A 26,760-nucleotide genomic window follows, 5' to 3' on the forward strand; every position below is an offset into this window, starting at 1 on the left:
TTTGGCTTGCTGATCCAGTGCCCAATCTGTTCTTGTCTTTTAGCAGTATGAGAATCATCATCTGCCAAACTCGCCCTATACAAAGGCCACTGTGTCTAAGGCACATTACCCTTGGCAAGTGTTAGCAAATTAATTGCTCCTCTCATTGAAGCTTCTTCCAGGAAGGCACTATTGATTGCATTCATATCAAGTGAAAAACTTTAATGAGTTAGCTGAAGAGACCAACATTTCCTCGCCTCACTTTTTTGTATTTAGAAAGACAGAGTTGGAAAGGAATGTACCAAATCCATAAGTTGTGTGAATAAAGCAGGACCTTGGCCCAAATAGGACCATGGGAAAAAAATCAAGTTAGTTAGTGGGGCAGGAAGAAAAGGGGAATCTGGGGTGTAAGGAGGAGCATGCCACCATGGAGTTGATTTTTGCCAAGAGAGACTGAAATCAGTTACTTCATCTCCCCACAGAGCATCCTCATGGGCTCTGAGCCAGTCACTGAGCAAGGGGAAGTGCCAGATGGGGACCTGAACAGCTGCTTCTGCTGGAGCAAAAGGGAGAGCAAATCTCTGCGGTAGGAAGAGAAAAATACCCCAGTCACTGGCATCATTAAGGGTTTAGATTCTGGAAATTAATCTGTATCTGGAGTTCTTCAGATATGTGTGTGGTTTCTTCTGTCTGTTTTGCTTTGCTTGTCTCCCCCCTCGAAGCTGGTGAGCACTCCGAGGCACCACTGCACACCAGAGGAATCCACAGTAATGGGTACCTACCCAGTCCATTTTATTCTAGTAAGTGGATAGGGCTGGTGAGAGAGAACAACCAATTATCCGTACACTTCATGGTCTGTAGACACAACACCCTGTGGCAAGTGCTGTTGTGGTGTGGAGCTCAAGGCAGAGCAGAAGCCTGAATCCCTCTCCCAGGCAAAGCTCACTAACTGGGATGGCGTGCAGTGTTCAGACCTCAGGCTCCAGCACCACCGCTAGATAATACTGTGAGTTGAAGAATTCATATGCATTGCCATGCAAACAAGGTAGCTGAAGGCAAGCTCTTGTTCTCAAAGGTTCTGTGCACTTTGGAAGAGGGATAGGGTAATGTCAGCCGTGCAGAAAGGTCAGGACCCATCCTGCCAGCAGGGCTGCATGAGAGCTTGGCTGGCTGGAAGGGCCTGACCCTGACCAGACTGGCTGGGGAAAGAAGGAACGCTCTTCCACAGGGCAGCAAAAACCGAGGCCAAGCTTTGCCTCTGAGCAGTTCTCACTTCCACTCTAGAGAAAAAGTTGCCAGCCTTTATGCAATACACTGTGTGTGGGGAACCAGAGCTGGAAAGCCCGAGCCCTGAGAACTTTGCTAATGTAATGCAAAACAGCCTTACTTTCCCTACTAGTTTGAGGTGAAAGGAGGATGAAGTCTTTCTCAGGAAGAACAAGCTTCACTCCTGAGCAAGGCACAGAGAGAAGTGAAGGTTTAATGGGCAAGGGCCTTATTGATGAAGTTATTTTCTGAGCGCCGCTGTGATAAGAGCTGTTTCAAAGACAGTTTCAGGACATGCAATTATCCAGTTTGCCAGCTTAATGCATTCAACTTAACCTCATTTTTATGAAGCAGAAATCAATGTGCAAACTTTTTCAGGGCTGAGAGATGATACATTATTCTTGCTTCTCTCATAAGAATGCATATTTTTAAGCTTTCTCTACTTGAACTCCTCCCTCTCCCAGTTTTGATTAAGCAGGAATATCCCAAGGGCTAGAGGAGAGGGTGAGGCAATTTCCATATTCCCAGATTCACATTAGAATGAAAAATGTTTCTGAAATCTCTTTGCAATATATGGCCAAATTTTCCTTACTGTCTTCTTGGAAAAGGACTTGGAAGTACTTCTATGACTTCAGTACAAAGAACCTTTTTATTCATTTCATTCAAGCAGCACTTCACCAGGGAAGAGTTCTAAAGTGCTGTTGACAGTGCTGATCTTCACCCCAGGTTTTCATTCCAGGGAATGTGTGTCCCCTGTTCTGTGCTCCTTCAGCATCTGTCACCTGCTTGATTCCAACATGGTCAGGGATAATTTGGTAACTATTCCTCCTTTGTGTCTTGCCTTCCTAAGCAAGTCTTGCAGAACAGCAGCTGCCAGAGCTGCGAGCTGGATAATGTCTGTCCAGAAGTTCCTCAACAAGAGTCTGCCATAAAATTGGAAAGAGTATGGTAACTGCCCTGCTTTTCATTAATATGCCTCCTCCCCTACCCCTGGCACTTCCTGAAGTGTGTTGCACCACACTGTGCAGGCCACCTTACCCATTGTGATTCGCTTACGTTCAAAAAAGTAAGTGCTTTACTTTTTTGATTCTTTCAGGTATATGTGAGTTATACCTCTCCCCCTCCCCACATCTGTGCCCTGTGACTGGGTTTTTTATCACGAAAGTTAAGAAGAACATTTCATTGGGGCCCCTTGTTTCAAGCTTTTCTTAGTGGATGGGTGGCACAACGGTCCCAAAGAGCAGAGCAGCCCCAGCCTGCCCCAAGGCTCCCCAAGCAAGTCACAGTATGTGACTCAGCAGTGCTGCCGTTGGATGCACTGCAGCATCAGAGGGACGGATGGTGGCAGCCAGCCGCACACTGTGCAGTGTGCTGAGCTGGGTCAGCTGCAGAGGAGCCTGGGCCATGCAGCGCTCTCAGTTCTTGCCTCAGTGGTTCTCTACATGATCTGGTTGGTCAAGGGCAGAATGCAAGGGTATATGTGTGCATATACAGAGGGAAAGGGGAATGAGGACTGTGGACTTCGGCTTTTTAATCTAAAGAGAAATCTGTTTCCCCTGATAATGTAAAATAGCAATGGTGGCCCTATGTACTTTGGCATAGCCATGTAGCAGGCAGTTACCTGCTGAACTGCTGGTGATTTTATCTTTGCCTTTTGCTTATCCAGTATTTATGAGGGAGGAGCCAGAAATCAGGGAGGGCCTGATCATGGGAAACATCCTGCCTTTCATGACAGCTGGAAAAAGAAAGTAAGAGATGTGATCTGAAAACAGAAACACCAGAATTACTATTCTAGCTTCCTTCTGTGCTTGGGATAAGCCACATGACTGTAGTCCCACAATGCTCCTTTCCATAAAACGAAGGTAATAATGTAGTCACCTCACAGATCTTAAACAGCTGCAGTTCATTCACACTTCTGAGGTGCCGTTAGGCCTGGGATCTGCTCCAACATAGACCCTGAGCAATCCCATGGAGATACGATATAAACATACAGTTTTCTGCTAGGTACACTTTGGCAGGTCCTGCCCCCAGGGCTGGTGGGATGCTGTTCCTACTCTTCTCTAGAAACAGAAACCTAACCCAGTGTGGGATATATATCTTTATTTTAGCACACCCTACTGTTCCATGCGGCTTTTCATTATTCTGTGATGTATTAATATCCTCTCCCTTGAGCTGCTGACTTGGGATCATCAAGGCAGATGAGCATAGAAGAGGATGGTATCATGGTTACTCTGTGTCTTTGATCCCTGAGGGTTAGGAAAGAAGAAATTTGGGGAGTATGTTTCTCAGGTTTGGATCCAGCCAGGATGGATCATCAAGAAAGTATGACAATCTGTGCAGTGTGTAAATGGATTTGGAGTAGGAAGAGCCTGATCTGAGGGGAAATCCTGAGGTAAGGAGTGAGTCAGGTGTGGGCCAGGAGCTGAAGATGGCTGGAAACAAATTGGAAAAGAAGGGACTTGGTGCAGTACTAGTGGGGGAGAGGGCAGTAACACTGTGGGCAGCGAGCTCAGGGAGAAGTCGTTCTGCAAAACACTGCCCAGTGCTGGGGTGGGCACAGAGCCATACCCGAGAGAGAAGCTGGGAGTCTGCCCTTGTGTAGGATCACTTTAGGTCTGGCTCCACTCGTATGGTGGAGCCTGTGGAGGGTGAACTTTGAGAGAACCTCTCTCTGTGCTGGCAGTGACAAGCAATCAAACAAGCAGCAGCAGTCCTTCGTTGTAAACACTGGGAAGAAACTGTGAGGATAATGTCCCTTAAAGCAGCTGACAGGCCTACTCTTCCTCAAGTCCCTGGAGGGGGTGGAGAGCAGTTAAGACAGCAGCTGTGTTTGGTTCCCCCCCCCATTTATAGGTTTTTTTTTTTTTTCACCCAGCAACTGCCGGGTGTTAATTCCTCTTGATTTGCCATGTCTCAGCATAGCCCAATTTGGAGAGGCTATCCCTCGAATAGGGTTGATTAGACTCCTCTCCAGTATGCATCACCCAAACATCCACTAATTCTACTTTATCCCAACAGAGTGCCTGGCTTTTCAGATGCTACAAAGAATTAAGCTGAAATTGTGTAGTTAATTATTTAACCTTGGTGCAGCCAAAGTCCAGAGACTTCTGTCAGGGCCCAGCAATGATCACCAATGAAAGGTCCTGAACAGATAAATAACTTGCAGTCATCCTCTTATCACTAGCACCCAAAATCCTTCCTGTCTACTGGGCTCAGCTCTAACTGGTTTCTGCAAGTAGCAGGGTGTACCTAGGGGAGATGAGACATGTCAAGAGTGACTGTCAGTGAGAAGGCTCCTCCCTTTCAGTGCTAGAAGGGTGCAGCATCCCCCTAAATTCACCACACTTACAAATCTTCCATGAAAAACACGAGTGGTGGTTGGTCAGGGGAACTGTGCCTCTGCTACAGTAGAAAGTTGTTACAGCACATCACAGAGGTCAGAAAAGTTTGGGAGCAGCCCTGACAAACGGTTTGGCTGGCAGAGCCTTATCATGGCCCTTACCTGCCCTTACATGCCATAGGGATATCTGAAGAGACCACCTAGAGAAAGCCTAGCCAGCTGCATACCTCCCAGGGCTCCCTGTATGCTGGCAGTACCACCACGGCTGGAAGGGAATATTCCGGTGGGTTTGTGTAAATGTGTTGTAATGCCCTGGTAAACTTCAGGTATCACATGAGCCCAGCACTTCTTCGCTCTCCCTATATCTCCATCCCTGCCTTGTGTTAGAGCATCCATGGCAGATGCAAAGTGGAGCCACTAATGAGTCATAGGGAGCTTGTGCTGATCACCTTCCTCTCTATTTCCATATTACTCTTTCATGCACAGAAAGGTTAAAAAGGGCTGTCATTTGCATACAGGTGGAGAGAGGAAAAAAATACATGTGATTCGGGTTGATTGTGCCTTCTCCAGCAGACTCTTCCCCCTCCCTACAGGCCTGGCCTGTGGGTGAGCCTTGCTCCTCTGCACTCCGAGCGCTTCTTCAAATGTCTGTTCCCTGTCAGGATGCACAGACATCCAACCAACTGCCTTTTTCAGTTTATAAATCAAGCTTGTAGCTATGAGGAAGGGTAGGTAAGAACTTTTCCTTTCAGCTGTCTTCCCTTCAGACTTGAAAGACATGTTTGTTTTTTGTCTGCAGCATAATGCAGACCCAATCCAACTCTGGAATGTGAAAGAAATATCGAAGAAGGCTGGCAGGGTGGGAGGAAGGCAAAATGAGGAGCGCTTCTGTGAAATGAGACAGTAGAAATGAGAGATGGGGAAGGCCTGCTGCATCATGTAGTCTGTCCTGGCACAGAATTATCTGTTTGATCTTGAAGGGCTGTTGTCAGATAAAATTTTCCATGTGTCAAGCAGCCATACCTTGTCACTTTTTTTGAGATGTTCATCTTGCAGCATTGTCTTGTATACTGTGCAGGGGATTGATTACTTTCCAATGCAGTAGATTGCCATGCTTAGCTAGGGTCTGACTCTGCCTTGCCCCACAGAGAGCAAGTGGGACAGAAAGTGGAGAGCTGGTCTCTGCTGTTGCCAGGGGCAAGAGATTGGTTTCTCCATCATGGAAAGCAAAAGGAGAGATCGATCTCATATCCACTATGAGGAGAGGCCAGCATGTAGCAGTGAACAGATGCTGCTCCGTCTTGCTTTGCTGCCTAAAACAGTGTGCCCCATGAGTGTATGTGTGTAGAGTGCAGCTATGCTTCAGGGGAACTTGAGGAATCCTTCCTGGAGTTTCTCTCATGACCCATAGCCATAACATTGCTGGAGATTAGATAAAAGCACATGATGTTGATGCTTCTCATATACAGACTTTTTGCCCCTCTACTTGCCCTCTCCAAGGTCGTTGTAGCAGCTGGCAGGGAAGGAAGAACACAGCCCACTTTAGGAAGATGGAAAAAGCCCCTTAAGTTTCCACCCTGGCTCGCTGTGAGTGCTGGGAATGCAGACTAGAGGTCTGGAGCCAGACTGGAACACATTCCTCTGGCCTTTACCCTCTCTCTCCTCCCCCCTTTCTGAGACACTGCATGCCGCAAGCTCCTACAGTAGATGGTTCCTTTAAAAGGAACCTTATCACAAAACACTCTCCCCTTATCTGCAGCCTTCAGATGTGGATGTGCTGCACAGAGTGCTGACTGGAGACCTGCAGCAGCTGGCAGCAGCTTTCCATCGGCTGCTGAGAAGAGGAAGCTCTCTGGACCTCCCTCCTAGGCTGTCTGCAGCAGTGCATCTGCTAAACCAGTCAGGCATGGTCATGGGAGAGGCATCCCTCCTCCCCTTAAAGATTCACTAGCATTGCAGAAAAATGCATATGTATCTCTGCTGACTTTGCTCTAGGCTGGGTATCAATAGCACCACGAAGGGGAGACCTCACATGTCAGGGCAGGATCATACCCCCACTGAAAAGCCATGGGCCTCAGCGAGGTTTGCATAGCCCCAGTGGAGGCTTGTACTGCTTCATGTACCCTGCTCTTTGTATTCAAGCAAACCTACCATTGTGTTCTACAAATGCAGCAAGCTCCTGAGAGTGGAAGTGTTTGACTGCTCTGCTATTTCCTTGCCTGATAAATGTTGCCCCAGCCTAAGCCATTGCTAACTGCAGGATGTGCTGCTCATTTCAGCCTTTCCTTCCCTACCCCTGCAGCCTCTGGCCAGCAGCAGCAGCGGACAGAGGGAAAGCAGCCTCAGAGCCCAGCATTTGACCCTGATCAACTAATGGGGGTGAGGGAGGGAAGAAAAGCCAGTACTACAATCAGTCATTTGAGCGAAGCAGTGCCTGTTTTGATTAGCTAGCAATTTTTTCTGATCGTTTGGAGGAAAAGTTGCCTGCATGTGTTCCCTCCTTCCTGGGGAAGATGTGAGCTGTAGGACACCACCCCAATACTTCCTGTTCTGTTTTGGAAGCAGGGAGAAACTATTCTGTGGAGAGATCTTTTAAGTAGAAGAGGCAGGAGAGGATATTTCCACAATGACTGAAGTAGAAAGACCAAGCTAAAAGGGATGGAGCATATTGGAGAGAGCATATTTTGTTCCAGACAAGTCATTTCCTCAGCATGAGGTCTGGGCATCAGCGCCCCACACAGTGGCTTCTTGCTCCCATCACTTGTTTGCAAATGGTCTAGAGCTTACCCTGTCTGACAGCTACAACCAGCTCCTTGCCTCTAAGCCTGGCAGTTCAGTGCACTGTGGGTTGCTTTTTGGAGCCGGGAAGGTGGTAAGGTTGCACTGATACGCCAGCTTAATTGACAGCTGGCACAGAAAAGAGATGTGCTGATGGATGGGAGGCAGCTGCCAACTCCAGATGCCAGCACTGGCATCCGGAAAGTGGCAGGAGAAAGGGCCAGGAGCAAGCCGGGGTGGCGGTGGGGAAACAAGCTTGGGACATAACCATGTGAGGGGGGTTAGCACATAACTGTCTTGAAAGCCTAGAAAATGTGGCAGACCAGGTGGCTGGCTGGGAGGCTTGACTGCAAGGGCAGCATAGTGCTCCGAGTCCTTGGTCCGCAGCCTCCTGGGAGCAGGACAGCAAGCTGTGCACTTTTCTGCTTACTGCTGGAAAGACTTGAAGCCAGGTGCGAGGGGCTAAGCTCCCCGCAGCTGGTAATTACAGGAGAGCAATGTCAGCCAGTTCACAGGCTGACCAGGGAGAGATCTTGATTCCTGGAGCGGTGGCAGCTGGAGGTCATCTGTGGTCATCAGTTATAGTGGAGACATCCTTTCATCTTGCATACATGGGTATATTTGTGTGTACAGGGCTGACAACTTAGCAAAGGCCAGCTGGCTTGCTGGAAGGTGATGGGACATACTGGCCAGACGCTTGTCTTTGTGGTTGGCCTGTCCTGTCCATGGCTGTCACTGCTGGTCTTCCCTTTATGTCATTTGCAATGACAAGAGTTTGACAGGTCACCTTGGGTGTACTGAATCGGAGTGAAGAGAGGCTGGGTTGGGCACATCCAGATGCAATCGCAGCTGCTCACAGAAGCCTCCTGTACTCCATATCAGCCCTGTTTTCTGGTGCCCTAAATGATGTGGCTTCCTACGTTTCCATTAGCAAAGTAATGCTGCTAAAAGATCCTTACAATCAGTATTTTCCCTTGATGTTCAATTTAGGGTTTTCTGTAATTGCATCTCAATACATTCTACTCCATACCCCTCACCTCATCCCTAATGATCCTCAACACTTTCCCCCTCAACTTCTCAACTTGACATGCAGCAGATCTGAAGAAGAGACAATTGCCAAGTTCTTTCTCATTAGACTTGTCAGAAGTGTTTGCATCCTCCATGATATTTAGTCTACATATGAGAGATGGGATCTATAACGAAATCCTGACAGATCATTTCTTGTCTCTGTGGTAGGGAGAGTTACATAGCTCAGATTCAAATACCAATCATTTGTTAAAAATTAGGGCACCAGTCTAATCCTTCCAGAGATTGAGGTGCCTGGGGTTTTAGGGAGATCCAAACTAATAACTGGGATATCAGACATCTGTTCCTGACTCCCTTCCATTTTCAGTCTTCCCACTGGGGGTTGTGAAATATTTGATCCCTCAGATTAATTTGTTTACTGTTCTTCAGAGTGCCCACACCCATCTGCATGCTTCAGAGCAAATTCTCTTGAGGAAGTTGCCAGTTCGTAGGTGGTCACGAAGAGGAACGTCACTGCAATTCCCCTGTCTTGCTAGCTGCCCACCATGTGCACAAAAGTCTGAACTATGATGGTGCTGTGAACCCAACAGATATTCTTGTAAGTTTAATGAAAGGAGGCAAAATCTTGTTTTGTGAGATTTCAACTGTATCAGACATGGAACTGGGAAATCAGATCCCATGGTTCTGAATTCATGATAAGCCCTAAACTGACGGAGCAGGCTCATACCTGGTTTTCCCGCTCAGGCTTTGAAATCTTAAGACATCAAGTTTGATGCCATGCATTTGCTTCATCCCATGCACAGTGTAACCTTTGTCTTTTTGAGGCATCCCACCACCCCTTCTCAGGCTGCGGAGATGACAGCAGTCTGAGAAGGGGTCAGTTTGCCTGAAGTTGGGTTTCAAGACAGCCCAACTATCTTACCCTGTGTTGCTCTAGCAGAACTCCTTGCCTGCAATTTAACTCCCTGTTCACTTCGTGGAGGGGGAAGCTACATAAACACAAAGAAAGAAACTAATAGTATTATTTAGAACAGAGAATCATTTGGTCCTAGTGCTAAAGCTTTCTGAAAGTAGTACTTCATCGTTGTCTAGGATTCTTCCTGTCCCTTGCCCTGCTGGTTCTCCTTGCCTGATCCCATACATTGCAGCTGCTGCTGGTATCTACATCTTCTGCCTGACACACTTGTGTCCTGATTCACGTTTCTTGCTTTGCCAAAGCTTTATGGGGTCAGGGATCCGGTTTCATTTATAATCACCACTGACAATAATAATTCTGCCTTAGCTTAGAAGTGCTCATGGAAAAGACACTCATTATAGTAAATGCAACCACTGAGGTGCTGCACTGTTCCCTTCCCCATCCCATCTTACAGCATGGCCTGCTCTCCTGTTGCAGTTTTACCATTCCATTAGTGCTCTTTTTGGGGGATAAAAGGCAATGTTAGCCTTTCTTGATTCCTGCTGTTACTTTAACATGAGTCAGAACCAATTCTTGAGTCCCAGCTTGTCTAGTATCTGCACTGCATCTGTACAAGCACATGTCCAGACATGGACTACACCATAGCCTTACTTCTTCCAAGCTGGAGGGCCTGAGTATTTTCTGCCCTTTTGCACAGCTCTCATTCATGTAGTCTGGAGAGATGAAGTGTGACTGAGGCTGCACACCACCCAGGAGCAGACACCCTGAGGTACCCAGCCCTCCTAAATTCACTGTTGATACTTTGAACCAGGGCTACAGCCCCTGCTAAGGATGGAAAAGCATGCGCCACGAGGCTGGCTCCATATACATACCCATTGCTTGCTTGGAGTCTATTCTTGCTTTCCAGTGTAGATATAGCCTCTATGTACATAGTCTGTAGCCTTTGTAGACACAGTCAGTGTAGATGTAGCTCTTGGAAGGCCCAGTCAGTCACAGAAGTAAAGCAGATTCTACGCTGGACTTAATTTCTCTGAATAAATACTCAGAGGTATTGACATGGGACGCTCTGCTGTGGTAGCATGCAGTGAGCTGCTAGGGGATTGTAAAGAATGATTAATGCTGTCATTTTTATGTACTTCATTTCCCCAGGTAATTTTTCAGCATTGCTACTGTCATTTCTTCTGCCCATTTATTCTTACACTGATGGGGCAAATTTTCCTATTGCTGAACTGGGGGCTTTCACAGCAATGAAATATCATTAAGTCAGACAATGCAGCAGAAGCTGAACAATGATCCAGACTATAGAGGGCAAGGCAGGAGAGGTTGAAATGAGCATGTTATGAAGGGAACCCCTAAAAGACTCAATTTCTTCTAAATCTGAACAAGAAACCAAACAGAATAAATGTGAATGCTTAAAGCAGCTCTGTTTATGTTTCATAGTATAGCTTCTTTATAGAAGTTCTGTATATTTTCTTACTGCCCGATTCTCTGCTGGAGGAGATAAAAAACCAGAACTGGCATTGGGGGAGCACAGGGTGCAGACAAGTACTAAAAATAGTATAAATGGCCATCATAGGATAACTGATTATAAAAAGATCCCAATTCTAGTTAGTGGGGCTACTTATACGCTGTAGAATAAAGTGAATTCAGAGAAAAGCGATGAGGATGATTGAGAACCTGGAATAAATGAGAAGTTTGAAATCTCTTTCCTTAAAGGGGAAGAGATTAAAAGAAAAAGCCTGTAAAGTAATGTGAGCTAGAAAAAGATGAAGACTGAATATATTTTTCCTGCCATATTCAGCAAAGATAACGGAGCAGTCAATGAAATTGAAAAGGTAGCAAATTCCAAACGCATTCAAGGAAATACTCTTTCAGACAGCATGTATTTGGACATCGGAGCTTCTTCCACAGACAACACAATTCAAGGGCAGTTTGGATGTTTATGTGAGCTGTAAGTATATCCAGAGTTACAAGGTAGACAAGAGCTTTGGAAGGTTAAAAAACACTGCTGCTTCCAAGTTTAAATCAATCTCTCACTATTACACATTCAGGTGAAGTCTTCCAAGGAGGTGGGTTACCGTCCCTGTACCTGATGTGAAGTTTCGTATGCCTTGATCTGAATTAGCTGATCCTGGTTGCTGCTGAAGAGAGCATTCTGGAGCAACTGAGCTCCACATTTGATGTGGTTTGACCTTGTTCAGTTGCAGTTTCAACTGAAGTGGGTGAAATTATTCTTTGTGCACACTGGTGTGAAGGAAGTCAGGCTCACAGGCCAGGAGAATGGTGTATCAGGAGAAAGTGGTGGGTCCCATTCCCGTCAGGATTAAAAGGAAAAGTTGAATAGATGTAGCAGAAAAGCCATTTCAGAAGGAAAATAGTAAAAATTGGGCCAAAGCAAGTAGTTTTATTTAAATAATTCTATCCTGCAATGTGCCTTTTTGAAAGAAATACAAATAAAACACTTTCAGATCACATGATGCAACAAGAAGAGATTTCATTAGGACTTTGTTAATTTTTTGCAAGCATCTTGCAGTGCTGTGGTGGTGTCTGGGTCTGTTCCAGCGCTGACAGACAGGGCCCTAGTATATAATGCCTCTTCCTTTGCAGGGAAAAAGGATAAAAACCTCCCAGTGGAGGGTTGTGGCCTTTTAAAAAGCACTTACTAAGATCTTCTGCTTTCTGGATGGTTGATGGTATAGGTTTGCTGCAACGAAAGGGCGTCAGAGTTTGAAGGGTCATTTCAAGAACAGAAAAGCCCTATACTGTGAATAAGAAGGGGGACTCCCTTTACATTATGAGCTTGATGAGATGCCCGCAGGCCTCAACCTCTGAGGCACAGCTGGAGACAGAGGGGACAGCAGCACATTTTTATAACATCTTTGTATTTTGATTGAATGTACAACATTCCTGTCAAACTGTTATTATTACTACTACTATGATTATTATAATATTATTATGCTATACCTCTAAAAGAGCTGTGCATATCTCCTCCTTCTCCTGGGCTACAGCTCTGGGGATTTTTGTCTTGATACCTGTCACCAGGCAGCATTTCCTGTTGGATTTCTAATTAAAATGGCAGCCTTTAGGGACTGTGTTCCTGCCCAGCATATATTAATGGAGGTTTAAGAATATTTTAGGTAGAGTTTAAATGCTGCTTTTAAATATCTTTGTTCAGACTTTTAATTCATTTTTCTATAATCCGTGTATAACCACAGCAGGAATTAACCTGTCATACTTTCAGAAATATAATCTACACTGCTCATTGGTTAAAAACCAGTTTTTTTCTGCCCCAGATTCTTAAAGCAAATAAAAAATGTACCCAGTCATATCCCTCCACTGTCCTCCTGTGATCAGTGTGGCCTGCATGCATGTGAGGGTAATGGCTGTATTTCCTCCAGCAGCTCTTGTATCTCTAATTTCTCTGTCTCCTCTGTGAAGGTTATGGGAGGGTACAGGCTTTCTGACGTACATTACTCAGGGAGTTGTTTTCACTGCACTGTTCTTTTAAGAGATGTCTTCTCTCAGGTGCACTTTGCAATACTAAAACGGTTATATTGCTATTATTACACTGAAAGAGTAGGAGGGCATTTGTCTCCCTGTTACTTGTCTTGGGCCAGATGAGACCTACGTGACACTGTATGCAAATAAATTTGCATCAGTCTGTACAATGAAATCTTTTGGCGCTCTGCTGGCAAACTGTTGAGGTCCCCCAAAAGAATTCAGATCCGTGTTGGAAACATTCAGACTGGTCTCCATCAAAGCAGTTTAGGGACAAAACCACCACTAACAAAGCAATTTAGGTTTGTGCTACTGGGGGCCAAAAACCAGCCTACCCTGCAGCCTGACACATCTCTCTTTGAATTTGTCCAGGGCTGCAGTCAAAAATGTTTGTCACTGTGGTGTGAAGTGCACCAGTCATTTAATCTGCTGTTTTCTGAAATGTTACTACCAAGAAGGAGTGCCCAGAGTGGCTCAGCACAGACTTTGCAGGCAAATGCTCAGCCCATCTGAAAATCAGGCCGTTGTGCTGAGCATCCTCAGTCTGTGAACTTTGGTCTCCGTTAAAATAAAGTGTCACCAAGTTTGCACCCAGAGGAGCTTTCATTATCTTTGCTCACACTCTCTGCCTCGTGGCACATGAAACCATTCAAGTCTCCAGGCCTGCCAGGCTGCTCCCTTTCATGGATGTTACAATCACTAACAGCATAAAAAAAGTCAAGGGTGGAAGTTGTGCTTGGTTACCACTGTTGTAATTGAATTAAACTTAGAGGATTGAGTTAGGTGGAAAGTACTCAATCTCCCTGCAGAACATGAACCATCCTCCTGTCAGGCTGTGCTATGCTGTAAGCAGCAGTAGGTTATGGTTTTGTACATAGTTATAACCAACGTAACACACTACCAGCCTCAGTGGGCACATGCAGCATGCAGAAATTGACATTATCAGCTCTGTTTAAAAACAAGAGGAAAACACCTACCATCACTTGAGTCAACAGAAAGCCAGATCCTGTAAACAAATGCTCGCAGCAGAGCCCAGGAGAGATGGCTGTGAAATATGTGTAGCTGCAGTTCTTTCAGAGAGTCCATAGGACTCATTTTGGCTGCTGCCCTGATCTCTGTGTGCTGCTTCTGTAAGATCCCCCATATGGAGATCTAGCTGTGGAGGGTAAGCCAGTTTTCTGTTGAGAGAGCCTATAAACTCTTCTGCTTCCAACGGCTTGAGCCCCTTCTGGGAAGTGGTGGGGGCCTCACCTGCATGTGCAAATGTTGCTTTACTTATGCAGAGAGAAGTGTTTTGAAGACAAGCAGGCACATGCTCATTCCATTTTGAGGTGTGCGGGTTTTGGCTTAGCTTCTTTCAGTGTGCTCTTACAGACATCCTAATAGGGCTTAATAGTGGGTTAATACGCATGTGCTTTACTCTTTGATTGAAATGCAAGCTGCATTAAAGAAACGCTAATTGATCAAGCGTAAACTGCATTAGTTCTTCAGCAAGTTTGCACTTGCTGGCCAGGACCTAATGAGTTTATGTTATATCTCAGATGGTAATCATATGAATCCATAAGTATGTTAAATGACAATATTGGATTTTTAAAAATATGTTCTGAATTTTAAACTAAAAAATTAGAGAGTGACTGAAAGAAATATGAAGACAAAGATCACTGCTAATTTCTTTTGCGACAGCTTTCTCTAGAATGTGAACCAGGGCTATTTGACAGGCAATCTGAATTTTGAGAAGACAATTTTTTTACTCACTGGAAAGATCTGTTTTCTTGATCTGATCTTCTTTCTCGTGTGTTCTGGGTGTATGTTTATGGATACAAATACAGCTGGCAGACCCTAGTTCTCTGGGTCAGGCTTTCATGTATGTAAATGGGGACAGTGTGGCTCTGTGGCAGACCACACATTAATTTAGTCCAGTTTTCTCCTCTTAATAGTGATCAAATGCTTCAGAGGAAACTGTGGTGAATTCCAAAGCAACAGTTCTAAAATAATCTGTGCACAGGTAGATTTATTCCTCAGGGTTTTTTAAGCACTGAAAAGGAAAAATGTAAATCAAATTTTTAAAGGTATTATTAGCCACCTATTTATTTATTTAGACATGTATTTAATATCCTGCCAAATTCCTGGCCTGGAAGATTCCTGTGTCAATGCATTCCGCAAGCTAAACTGCATGTTTTTTGCAAAAAAGAGCATTCCCTTTCATTAGCTGATCCTTCACGTTGATAAAAAGTCCTCTTGTCTTGGGGTGAGAGAGGATGGTTAAGAGCAGTAAGCTTATCACATGATACTAATGTCTTCCTGGGATACTTGTGTCTTACCTGCCTGTCACCATTTCCTCCCTGGACCAAACTGTCCCAGAAGGTGTTCTATAATTACTGTTTTATAATTACTAGCTCTTAATTGGGATCTTTGAACTATGGTAACAGCTGTCACTTGGTGGAAGGCAAACAGGTGCAAAACAACGTGTGACATGGCCCAGCTTTGGGACATGATGATGCTGCTGAGAGGAAAAAAGATTGGGATCCCCTTCCTCAGCACACCTATTTACACAACTTTAATTTCCTCACTGAAAATAGATCTGTGCTCCAAGGGAAAGGATGTCACTGACCTAGGTAATAGCATAACCTGATCAATATTGCCCTAAGTATTTTATTTCATTACTTGTCCATGCTAACTGTTTTGATTGACTTTGCGCCTGATAGCTCAGTGTGCTCAGGGGGTATTTTCCCACTTAGCTCAGTAAATTTTAAATCAGACCACAAATGAGGTCCTTCTGACATAGTCTGCAGCCTGGACTCACCTACATCGTCTGAGTCATCCATTGATTACCTCATCTTGCTGCTCAGCTGCCTTTTCCAGTGATGAATACCAGTGAGTGCCAGTCCAGTGCAGAGCTGTGTGGACCAGCCTCTCAGATCACTTAGTGCTCCTTCTTGATGCCATTTCCAGGCCTTGAGGCCCCAGTTTCAGACCAGTTGTGTTTCTTGTTGCCTTTGCAGGTATTTATGCTTGCTTTCCCCTCAGCTTCCTAGATATTTCTTTCCCTAGGAGTATCTATGTATAGCTACTGAGCTAGACAGACCTTTTGCTGGTGACTGTGGTCATTCTTAAACTTCCAAAAAAGCCTGTGACCTATTTCCAGAAGTGATTCATAGCTAGCCTCTCAGAAGAACTACAATTCCCAAAGATGCAGATAAGAGCCATGAAAGATTAAAAAAAATGCCTAGGCAGGTAAGGTGTCTAATTCCCACTGAGAATGAGATACCTAACCTACTTACAGCTCAAGGGGCTTGATTTTTTTTTTCTTTTTCCAAAGGCATTTAAGTATATTGAGAGAGAACTGTTGAAAACCTGAGCTGTAGGCGTATGAGAACATAAGCCCCATTGAAAAGCAGAGGGGTGCTTCCTCCAAAGTCATAGACCTTCTTGAAAAAGCCCTGGCCCCAGTCCTTGTGTTGCTGCTCTGGGACACATTGCCTGGGAGGTAAAAATGCCATTGTCCCTCCACACTGGAGGCACCGGCCATCTCCTTCCCTCCTGGCTAGCACCCGTGGGAGACTTACAGCAGAGTTCAGTGGAGGCAGAATCCAACCCTAAATGTTTTTCCCTAGAGCTTTAAAGAAAACCATGCAGGAAAGACAGCCGTTCGAATTGTGCTAGAAAATATTTTTAAAAGTCTGTGTCACGTTGCCGTGGTGACAAAAGTTCTTAAAATGAAGATTAAAGTCTAGGCTGGGAATGGTGGCATGGGGAGGGGAAGGGGGGCTGTTGTCATGACAACCTCAACTCTGAGAGTGCAAGAGGCAAAACACATGGTGGTGGCAGGATCTTTGGGGTTTATATATACCTATAAACATCTGCCATTTATGCCAGCTTTCTCAGTGCTAATTAGCCCTGCTATTTCACCTTTCTCTGTTGTAAATATTTTCCAGTAGACACAAGTCTCTGAGGGAGAAGGCAAGAAAATGCTTTTTCTTTTTTTCCTTTAATTTTTGCATGGGCTTCTTGCTGTTCTCTGTCTATGGCCCCTCAGATGCTACAGCACCTACCTGGAGAAGAACTTCCATTAAAAGCAAGCTGCCTGGGAAGAGTTAAATCGTCTTGGGAGGAGGTAGAGGCTTGCAGGCTTGCATCTTGTTCTTACAGAGCTTTAACAGCAGCAGGTTGCTGCAAGATCACTTCTCCCTTCCCTGGATGCACATACACACTCTGGCTTTCCATGGCACTGAAGTGGCTGTTTCTGAATGTGAAGCGTACCTCCTTGGGCTCTAGTTAGTAGCCACAATACACAGACAGTGGTTGCAGCAGGAGATCAAAGCTGGCATCCCTAGATTTGGCTCAAAACTTTGCTCTCAGCTTCCCGTGCAACCTCTGGCAAGTGGCTTTTCCCTTTTATGTGCCTCATTTTGCCCATCTAGAATAATGGAGATAATGCATTCACTGGTGATATTGAAGCATACCAGATTAATGTCAGCTGAGCCCCTTGAGACCTTCAGATGAAAACTGCCACAGCAGCACAAAGGATTATTATATTTTAAGTGTAAAATCTACTTGGCTATCTCTCTTAATACCTGGCAATCAGTGTGCTTCCCTCAATCTCGATGTTCCAGGCAGCTCTAAGACAAGCACACTCCACAATATCTTCCCCTGTGAGCGTTAAACCTAATGAATCACAGACCTGTTTCTCCTCTCGCACTGACTCAAGGCAGCATCAGCAACTCTGCTGACATTGATTATGTCATTTGGTGCAAAGCAAGCATAAAAAGAGAATCAAGCCCAAACTCTTCCCTTCATCTAAAACTTGATCTTCTGGCTATAGTTTTCCTTGCTGGCACAGCAAAAAGCAGGCAAAACCAAATCCCACACCATCTCAAACTGTCGAGTGCATCCCTGAATCTGCACACTGCTTGCAGATGTATCTGCGCACCACAGATGATTTCCCGTCTCCAGTCCATCTGCTGTGTGCTGGCTGGTGCTTTCAGCGTTGTCCCAATACAATCTGGATCCCAAAGCTCCCTTCCTCCCATACTGTGGTGCCATTCCGCCAAGCACGTTGTGATTAGCACAGCCCAAAGCTGTCTGACCCAAAGCTGATCCTTCAGAAGGGACTCCTAATTCCCAGTACACTATGAAGTTGTAAATAAGCCCAAATGTGTTCCTTTACATAATTTTTCTTCCTTAGCTAAGCCGCTTTCAGCAGGTCAGCCTGAGCAATAGTTGCCTCAGAAATCTAGAGTTTATATGTTTGTATATTTTAGTGGAAAGAACAGCATTTTGTCTGTTCATCCAAAAGAACCAAATGCGTGGTCTAGTGCGTTACTTGAGACAGCAAACCTTCTGGACTAAAATTAGTTTACGTTTTGGCACAGCTTAAATGCGACATAACTGGAAGAAGAAATAGAAAGTTGGGGAGGGTGAGGAATGAGCAAGTAGAAAGGTTGATGGTGCATTTCTGATAGCAGCATCAGGAGAGGGAAAACAGCCGCTGAGATCTCTTGTGTTGCTTTGCTGAAACGTGTTTTCCAGTGGTGTGCGTTTACTCAGCAGGCTGGGTTTCTTGGGGAGCTGCCCTTTCTCTCTCAGCTCTGGTTTCTTGTGTGTCCTCACAGTATCTGAGTTGCTCAGGGGTTTTGGCTCTGAGTGTGCCTTGTGTATGCTCATGGCTTCCATGCTTTGATGCTCTAATGTGCATAATGCTGTGTGTGTGTGCCCGGATAGGATTTTTCCTCCTGGAGGAAGCCCATCCTGTGAGTTCTGCATGTTGTTTGTCTCTCCCCTTGCTTCAGCCTCCCAGGATGGATCTTGCACATACAGGCTCCTGAGCCCTTCCCCTCTTACATGGATTGTGTCCGTCAAGACTCTTGCTGAGTGTGGAGAAGGTGACATTTTGCCCCTTGCCACTAGGTTTGGCACTGATTTGTGCTAGTGATCCCTGAGCAAAAGGACTGTTTTTTCAATGAGCTGCCTTTAATTTGCATGCTGGTCAGAATGGGTAAGAGCTTAAACTATTGACCAGTCTGTTTTCGTAACCAAACAGGATGAGGCCCAGTCAGTGAGTAGATGGGTGTTATGCAGAGACACCATAGCTGAGGATGCGGGGACTTAGTACAACCACCCTATAGTAATCTTTCTAACAGTATTGTAGGCTCAGAAAAGCTCTTCACAGCAACCACCTATCCCCCATGTATCGAGAGATTAACACCGAGGTTTGAAAAGGCAGCTAATGCCTCTGTGAGGAAAATGCATCTTTGCCTCTGTTATCTACAAGCGCCAAGTAAAGAAAGGAAGAGTGAAAGACATGTCAACTTTCTTCCCCATAGTCCACAAATACTCTTCATAAATGTAAAGAAACATGTATTTCCTCATAGCAGAACAACGTTAACTCTGACCTTAGAGCACTCAGAATGACATATGATACTGTTTTGATTCTCTTTTGAGATTTGTATTTCCTTTTAAGGTCTTTGGGTTTTTAAAGTCATAAATTAAGAGTAAATTCTTCTCTTTCTATTAAGCTGGAGCAGTGTCACAGCTACTTGATTGTCCACAGGGGATTTATCACAGTTTTATATTAACCATAGTGTGGATACAGATACCAGCACTGGCTCAGGACCAGCAGGCTTTCTTAGTTTGGATGCAGGCTACAGATATACTGCTATGTTGCTAGTAGTGGTACTGAAGGGCAACAAGCAGTTTCACTGCTTTCCTGTGGTGCAGAATCTGTTCATAAACCCTATGGATGGAAGTCATTTCTATGTAGAGCCAGCGTTCAGCTGAGCGAGCGTGGATGCTGTTAGCTCTCTCTGTTGGGGTGTTTAGCTCTGGCTCAGTTGTGCTGGCTCCAGACAAAATCATTAGTATGCCTCTGAATTGCGGTCCCCAGACCCGCAGGAAAACCCATTTGTTCTAAGCATAGTGCCTCTGGTACATGCAGAACCAGCAGGGATGTGCATTCTCATCCCAGCCTGCACAGCTTGACGTGCTGGGGAGCTGAGCGCAGACAAAGGCTTTGTTGGAGCTGGCCTGGGCCCGGCAGAGTGGTGCAGCATGCAGCAGGACCACGCTGCCCCCCTGCACAGCACTGCCCACAGTGTCCCCTGGGTGGGCTCTCAGTCTTTTGGAGCAGTCTGGCCTCTGTGGGCCTAGACAGACAGATGCACTAATGCAACATCGCTCTCAAGGATCTGAGAAATTCTGGTGACCTGTTGGCTTGGATAGCCACACCAAGCTGTATGCCAACATAAACCAACACACCTAATTAAACATACAACTGATTTCAGTCAGAGCCCTTATTTCACTGCTAGAACCAGACTCCCACTTCTCTGGGGTGTCCTAGATTTCTTCCAGCTCAAGTGATCAGGTTAGAGGAGTCCTGCTGCAATACAAGGCCAATTGAGGAGTACTGTACAGAGTAATTTGGGGCTGACAAGATTTTAGATTCATACTGGTAGGATCCTGATAGCTTGTTCTGTATAAGCAGAATTTCTAAGATGGAACTCATATAACTAGAGATGACTTTGTTGAGGAAAGTTTTGGCCCTCCCACTTTCCCAAGCTGTCCTTTCAGAAGGCATTGCAAGGTATCTGTCTGTTGGCTAGAAAGACAGGCCTGACTTTGTAACAGGGATTCTGAAGCCACAGCTTGTTTTGGACGATCAAGAAACAAGGATATTAGCTCTATCAGACAATACCCTCGGAAAGAGGTGCTTTTAAGTGTGAATCCATGCTTTGTCCTTCTTGTCCTCCCCACTCCTTTTTTCCAATCACAGGCAGCAGAAAGATGGAAAGCATAAGCAGTTCAAGGGGCAGCAGAAGGAAGTGTGATGCTCTGGGACCTAGCCTGGGTTGTGTTACAACAGGACAAGAAAGCCCTGAGTGTTCAGGATGAAAACCAGAGGAGTTCCAATTACCACTCAATGTTCCTCTGCTCATGGACCAGCTATTTTAGAATGTTTCTTCCCCACCTCTCCCTGGCGAGCTATAGACTGCTTTAGAGCACTGCAGCACTGGCTTAGACACTCTCCAGCACACTACAGGAGTTAGTATTCCCTGCAACACAAGCACCTATTTACAGTAGGAGCTTCTTTTCAGTGAAAGGTGTTTATTCACACCCCTTCACAGTTATGCCTGTGTGCCACATAGTGAGTGTTTCTTATTTTCTCTTGCATGTGAATGCAAATGTATTCCAAGGAGTGGGCATGAGCTGGTAACTCCTGAGACTGAAATTGGATTTGTCTCACCTGCAGTTCAGACATTTACAGTTGGAGTTCATTATCTAGGCTTACTTTATGGGCAGCAGAGAGGAACAGAAATTCCTGAGATGCAGATGCAGTGCACCTCATTCTCAGGTAAATACGTGCCACAAACCAGATGTGCCTAATGATGCTGTCTAGATCTCTTGGTCCAAAGTAGGTGAGCTAAATCTACCCTTGCGTAAAGCAGATCCTGTCTCTACCTGTGTGGGAGGTTGTGTCAGCTCAGTTGTGACCCTTCCCTCTAGTAGTCAGTGCTGGGCATTAGAGGGCAATCCCAAATGGCAACTGAGCTCCTGGCCTCTCTTGAGTTCTGTGCTCTACAAAGGCAGATGCACCCTGGTGTTAATACAGAGGCGGGACTTCTCTTCCCTTTGTGCTTCAACACTGGGTCCTGTGCTTATGGGTGACTTACATGATGGGTGATGACCTAGCAGTGAAGAAGACCCGTGAGCCAAGACATACACTCTGCACAGAGCTGCCATTTCTTAGTTGCCAGTGAATATGTGAGTTATTAGTGTGTGAGAGGAGACAGCAGGGCCTAACAGCAGAAGCAAACACACTCATTTATTCCTGTTTTTCGGAGGTCCACCAAAGAACAAAGGCTTTCTGCCCTAGCCTAACTAGAATAGATCCCAGTTATCATATAAGCAGCTCCATATCCATTCACTTTTCCCCTAAACCATCCTTTCCCTCTAACTGATAACTCTCTGCTTTTAATATGTTAAAGAAGTAAGAAGGGCACTTTCTGACAGGCTTTCTCCCTGTCCCTGGCTGGAGTTCCCTGAGTTACAGGAGGGCTGGAGCTCTTCGAAAAACACTCATAGGTGGGAGAGGAAAAGTCATTAACACAGTAAAACCCTGGTGACACAAAAGATCCATTCAGAGATCCTTCTGCAGACTGCTGCTCTGGCTTCATTAAAAGCATAGCTCGTGGCTGTCACTCAGATAGGCTGGATTCACTTTGGGTTATCTAAATGAGAATGATCATTTCTGCAATGGAAAAAAAAAAGATGAAACCAGTAGGAATTATTCTTTATGAATTATGTGTTCAGCTTTCATACTGACCTAGTCAGCACTGAGAGCTGGATTTCCTAGAACAGCCTTTCATACTGGATTTTGGGTATTTTCTTTAACCCAGAAATATTGCTAGAATGGCCTTTCTCACACTAAGTGACATGGCTTCAGCTGCATCTTGGGTGCAGTAGGAATAATGGAGTTTAGAAGCTGTTATCCAAATCATTCATCCTAATTTCCAGCATTCTTCTGTGGCTCCCTCGCAGCTTGGATTGAGCATGTCGGCATCTCTCAGTGAGTATGACCTTGTGGCATCCTGATTAGGTGGGGAAATGTTAATATCTGGTGTGGAAACAGGCAAATCAAACAACTAGCTCTGACATCAGAGTGATGAGCCAATTTAGGCAGCTAAACTGACAAACCATGATTCCTTTCTTTTATAACAAAATTTTTCTGCCTTTATAGCTGCTTTAACTGACTCACTATGGGATCAGAGGAGGCCAATCCCTGGTATAGGCAAAGATGGCAAGTACATACTGCCATGGGTGGTTGGGGAGGAGCAGGACTATCTCTGTCACAGCAGCAAGGAGTTACATGGATGTAGCTGTACAGTCACATAGCATGCCTATGGCCTGTCCCCCTCTTCACGTACTTCCCTGACAGTCATCTCCCTTAGTAATTACCTACCCCTCTAGAGATGATTCCCAGGAGGGCGAGTCACCCGCTGCATGCCTGTCTTCCTACACTGAGGCTCAGTGGAGCCTGGGCAGTGCTCTGGGGGTGTTCAGCAGGCAGGAAGCACTGGGTGTGCTGCTCCCTGCAGTTTCAGTCACTGCACTATCATTTTTATTAATAACATGGTAAACTGAAAATTGCTTTCCTATCTTATATAAGCCTGTATCAGGGTCTCTGTGCTTTTTGGCCCACTGCCTGGTGCCACATAAGAAAGTTGCATTTACAGGTTTATTTTACATCTGACAAACTGACAGTTAATCCTGCTATGTCCCCGAGGAAATGGTGAGCTTGGATAGGTGTCACTGTGTGCTCTGCACGGCTTACTTGGAGGTCAGTTTTACAACAGCACTGGGAGTCACGCTGTAACGAGAATTATGGTGGCAGGTCAGGAAACAGAAAGTGTGACCGCACAGGGCTGGAGCAGCAGGGCATGGCTGAGGTACAAGAGCACAGCTGTGGAGGGGGACTCTGCAGGTGACATAGCAGAGAGGCTGTGGGCTGAGTGGAGGGGCTTTGTCAGGGCTGTTGGGGAGTCCAGGACTGAGAGAGCAGGAGGGGCTGTGGGTGGGGTAAACAGCCTCTGTGGGAAGCTTCAAGCTGATGTAGCTGGACTGGGACAGAGCTGATTGAAATATACCCTGGAAGGGAATACCAATCCTACAGGTCAGGATGGAAATGCAGGAATAGAGTTGGGATGTACAGCCTCATCTGATTCACAGTAGTCTTCTTTGCTCCTCATATTTTTCTGCTTTCTGTTCCCTTCCGCTAAATCGGACTAGAACTTCGTGTCACCAGATTGCGGGCTGGACTGCAAACCAGTCAAGCTGTATGTGCCTTCAAACCATGGGGAGGCCTCCTGAGAAGGCCCAGCTGTGGCAGTTGACAGCAGTCTTTCCACTTCATTCACACAGAGCTGTCTAAATACTTCACTCCGCCTCTGCCAGAAACAGCAAGACTGTGTGTGGGGAGCAGTGATTAACATTTCTCCAGATGAGGCTCTAGGGCAGGACACGTTGGCAGGGCTGGGGCATGGCTGTCAGGCCTCTGTCCATCCCAGCTCCGTCCCACATTGCAGTGGTGACACAGCAGCATGTGGGAGAGGATGCCAGATGTGTTCAGGGTCTCTGTTTTCAGGATGATGCAATAGGCTTCTTCAGCTGGAAGCCAGCACAGTGTGAGGACTAAGTGTATGGTCCTTACTGGACCCAAACCATTGCCTAGTGACAGTTTGGAGGTCTCCTCTCTTTGTGTTAATGGCAAAAGAGGCCAGAAGGTGGGCTCTGTGCTGAGCCACCGAGGGTCATTCACACTCTCCAGAACTCTTCTCACTGTGGTGTGTTGTAATGTTGGAAAAACCAAACCTGTGTGGATAGCTCAGGATAGCAGTCACTGGCATGCCCTGTGTGTCGTAACTGTCATCATGAAGCTGGACATAAAAGAGCCAAGCACCTCCAGTGTCTCCACAACACACCACCCATAGGGAAAAACCTGCATCTGTCCATCAAGCAATTCTTGACTGCATATGCAGATTTCATAAGAGGGCACCTGGATTTCTCAGTGTGTCCTGCTTGTGACAGTACTATGGACAACATGGCCACAGACTCCCTTGGAATTAGAGAACTGACTGCAGAGGTGTGGTTTCTGTTGCCTGTTTACCAGTTTCTTGGCTTCCTTGCTGAGAACTGCTATACAGCTCTGACACGTTTCTCTTTTCCTTGCCCACCTTCATGTAAGACTGGAAGTGATAGAGCAGCAGAATACAAGAAATACAAGAAAATAGTTAAATCAGATCCTGTTCTAGAAGTCTCTGCTGAGTCTGAAGCCATTCTTTCTTGCATTTGATACTTGCGAAGACTGCATCTCACATCCAGTACAAAGACAGCTTCCACATTGGGTCAGTGTGTAGCTTATATGCAGCAAGAGCAGAAATCAAAGAAGGGCATTGCAGTTAAAAAGATACAATGATAAGAGTTTATTTCTGAGTAGTGGCTAATGTTCCAGAAATATTTGGAACCAACTTATTTTATAAAATGAGTTTTGGAGCTTTTAATGTAAATTAGAAGGCAAAATCAAAGGGCAAGAGGGGTGAATGATTCTGATTGGATATTTTGGTTTTTAATGTTTTTCAGCTGGTTCTGCTTGCATACTGTGTCTGACCTGAGCTGAGCTGATGCAGCCTTTTCTATTACTTTAGAAGGTTGTTGACCCTGATACTGCATTTAATTATGTTGGGTTGGTTGTTTGGGGAGCTGCCATCTAATCTGCTCCCTGTTGGCCCCTGCAGATCTTCCACATGACCTATGATCTGGCCAGTGCGGTGGTGAGGATTGTGAACCTGATTGGGATGATGCTGCTGCTGTGTCACTGGGATGGCTGCCTCCAGTTCCTTGTGCCTATGCTGCAGGACTTCCCTGACGATTGTTGGGTGTCCCTCAACCGCATGGTGGTAAGTGCCCGTCCTGTTTGCTCCCTTATGGCCCTAAACTCAGGCCCTCAGTCACAGCATCACCATTTCAGCATCACCATTTCAGCATCAACCTCCCAGCACTAACATGGCATCACCCCGCTTCTCATTTCCTTTCACCTCCTTTTAGGGCCTGCCTCTGCTATAGAGCAGACCCTTGTAAAGCCACAGCACTGTGGGCATGGAGGTGCTTTGGGGGCAGTCTCTGCAACTAGACAGCCTCAGGGCTGTAGAGCAGGAACCAGCCCCAGCAGAGCCTGCTGCGGGCTGCCTGCAGCAGAAGGCAGGAGCCAGGCTTCCCCTCCTGGCAGGAAACAGCAGAGAGCAAGAACAGAAAGAGTTTTCTGCTGGGATCTGGGCATATTGAACCAAAGGCAAGAGGCACAGAGGAGGTCCTAGAGCTGTAGCTGGGTCTGATCCATAATTCCCATTTCTGGCCCCAAGGAAATTGTTAAGCCTTCTGCTCCATATCCTTTTGAAGGGTCAGTGTGATCACCCACCTTTCTCCCTGGGGAGCTACACAATATCCCATTAGAATGGGCTGAAACAGACTCTGCCAAGCCACAGTTCAGCCCCTCATCACAGGATCAGTAGCCAGACTTCCCAATAACATCCCAAGCTGTGCTGCTCACTCTGCTGTTTGCTGTGAGAGAGATTTATACCATATGGTAAATGCATGGGGAGTTCATAGTACCTGTCAACCATCTCGCTGAGAATTCAGGATGTTTTATTGAAAGGGACAATGTCCAGTTGATTAAGCAGCAAAACCTGACAAAGCTTAAAAAATTGCCTCTTACTGCAGCTCTTAACCTCCAGATTCCCCCAGCCGATTTCTTCTTAAAGAAAAAGAAAATAATCAGGCACTTGGGCAGAGCAGAACAAATATAAAATGTATAAGAGAACTGCCAACTTCCCATGCCTCCCACGTATGGAGCTGTGGGCACATGCTGCCCATGCCTGAGAAGACTGAGCATCCTTGAAAAAGTCGTCTGTTTGGTGTTTATTTATTCATTTCTTCCCTGTGCAATCATCATTAATTTCCTGCTGTTGAAAGGTGCCAGACTGACAGTTCTGGAGACTAGAACCCTTTATTTATCTACAGCACAAGAACAACCCATGCAGCAGCTGCCTTGTCTTCCCCCACGCTGCCTTTTTCTTATTTATATGGAAGGAACAACACAAGATCAGGGCCCCATTGTGCTTGTGCTATTCAGGTTCAAAAGGACATACAGCTCCTCATCCTGGAAAGCTCTGAGGTGCAGAGAGAATCCTCCCCATCTGATGAAGTGTCTTGGCCATGGTGCCCTTGCAGGACAGCTTCAGAGCAGCAGATTTGAATCATGTTTCCTTTATCTTAATATGTGGGTGGAGGCTGTTGTCTAATGGCAACAACTTCTTTTTGCTTTTCCCATCCAACCCTGAGGGAAGAAGTAAAAGCTAGGGTTGCAGAGTTACAAGTGTGAGTAGCACACTTGGCTCAAAAGCCAGTG

At 45.8% G+C, this 26,760-nt stretch overlaps 1 protein-coding gene across 2 annotated transcripts in view; it reads left to right on the top strand.

Moving 5' to 3' along the window:
• Positions 1-26,760, top strand: part of HCN4 (hyperpolarization activated cyclic nucleotide gated potassium channel 4) — a 119,381-nt gene that overhangs the window by 47,982 nt on the left and 44,639 nt on the right. For both annotated transcript variants that reach the window (XR_013929771.1, XM_080397341.1), the window contains exon 3: positions 25,091-25,252. Coding sequence is in view for 1 of the 2 variants with exons in the window: in XM_080397341.1 (XP_080253467.1) it covers positions 25,091-25,252 (162 nt within the window). In the remaining variant the exon portion in view is untranslated. The remainder of the gene's footprint in view (positions 1-25,090; positions 25,253-26,760) is intronic.

The sequence above is a fragment of the Falco punctatus genome (genome assembly GCF_963210335.1).
Source record: "Falco punctatus genome assembly, chromosome: 7".
In the NCBI taxonomy this organism is placed as follows: domain Eukaryota; kingdom Metazoa; phylum Chordata; class Aves; order Falconiformes; family Falconidae; genus Falco; species Falco punctatus.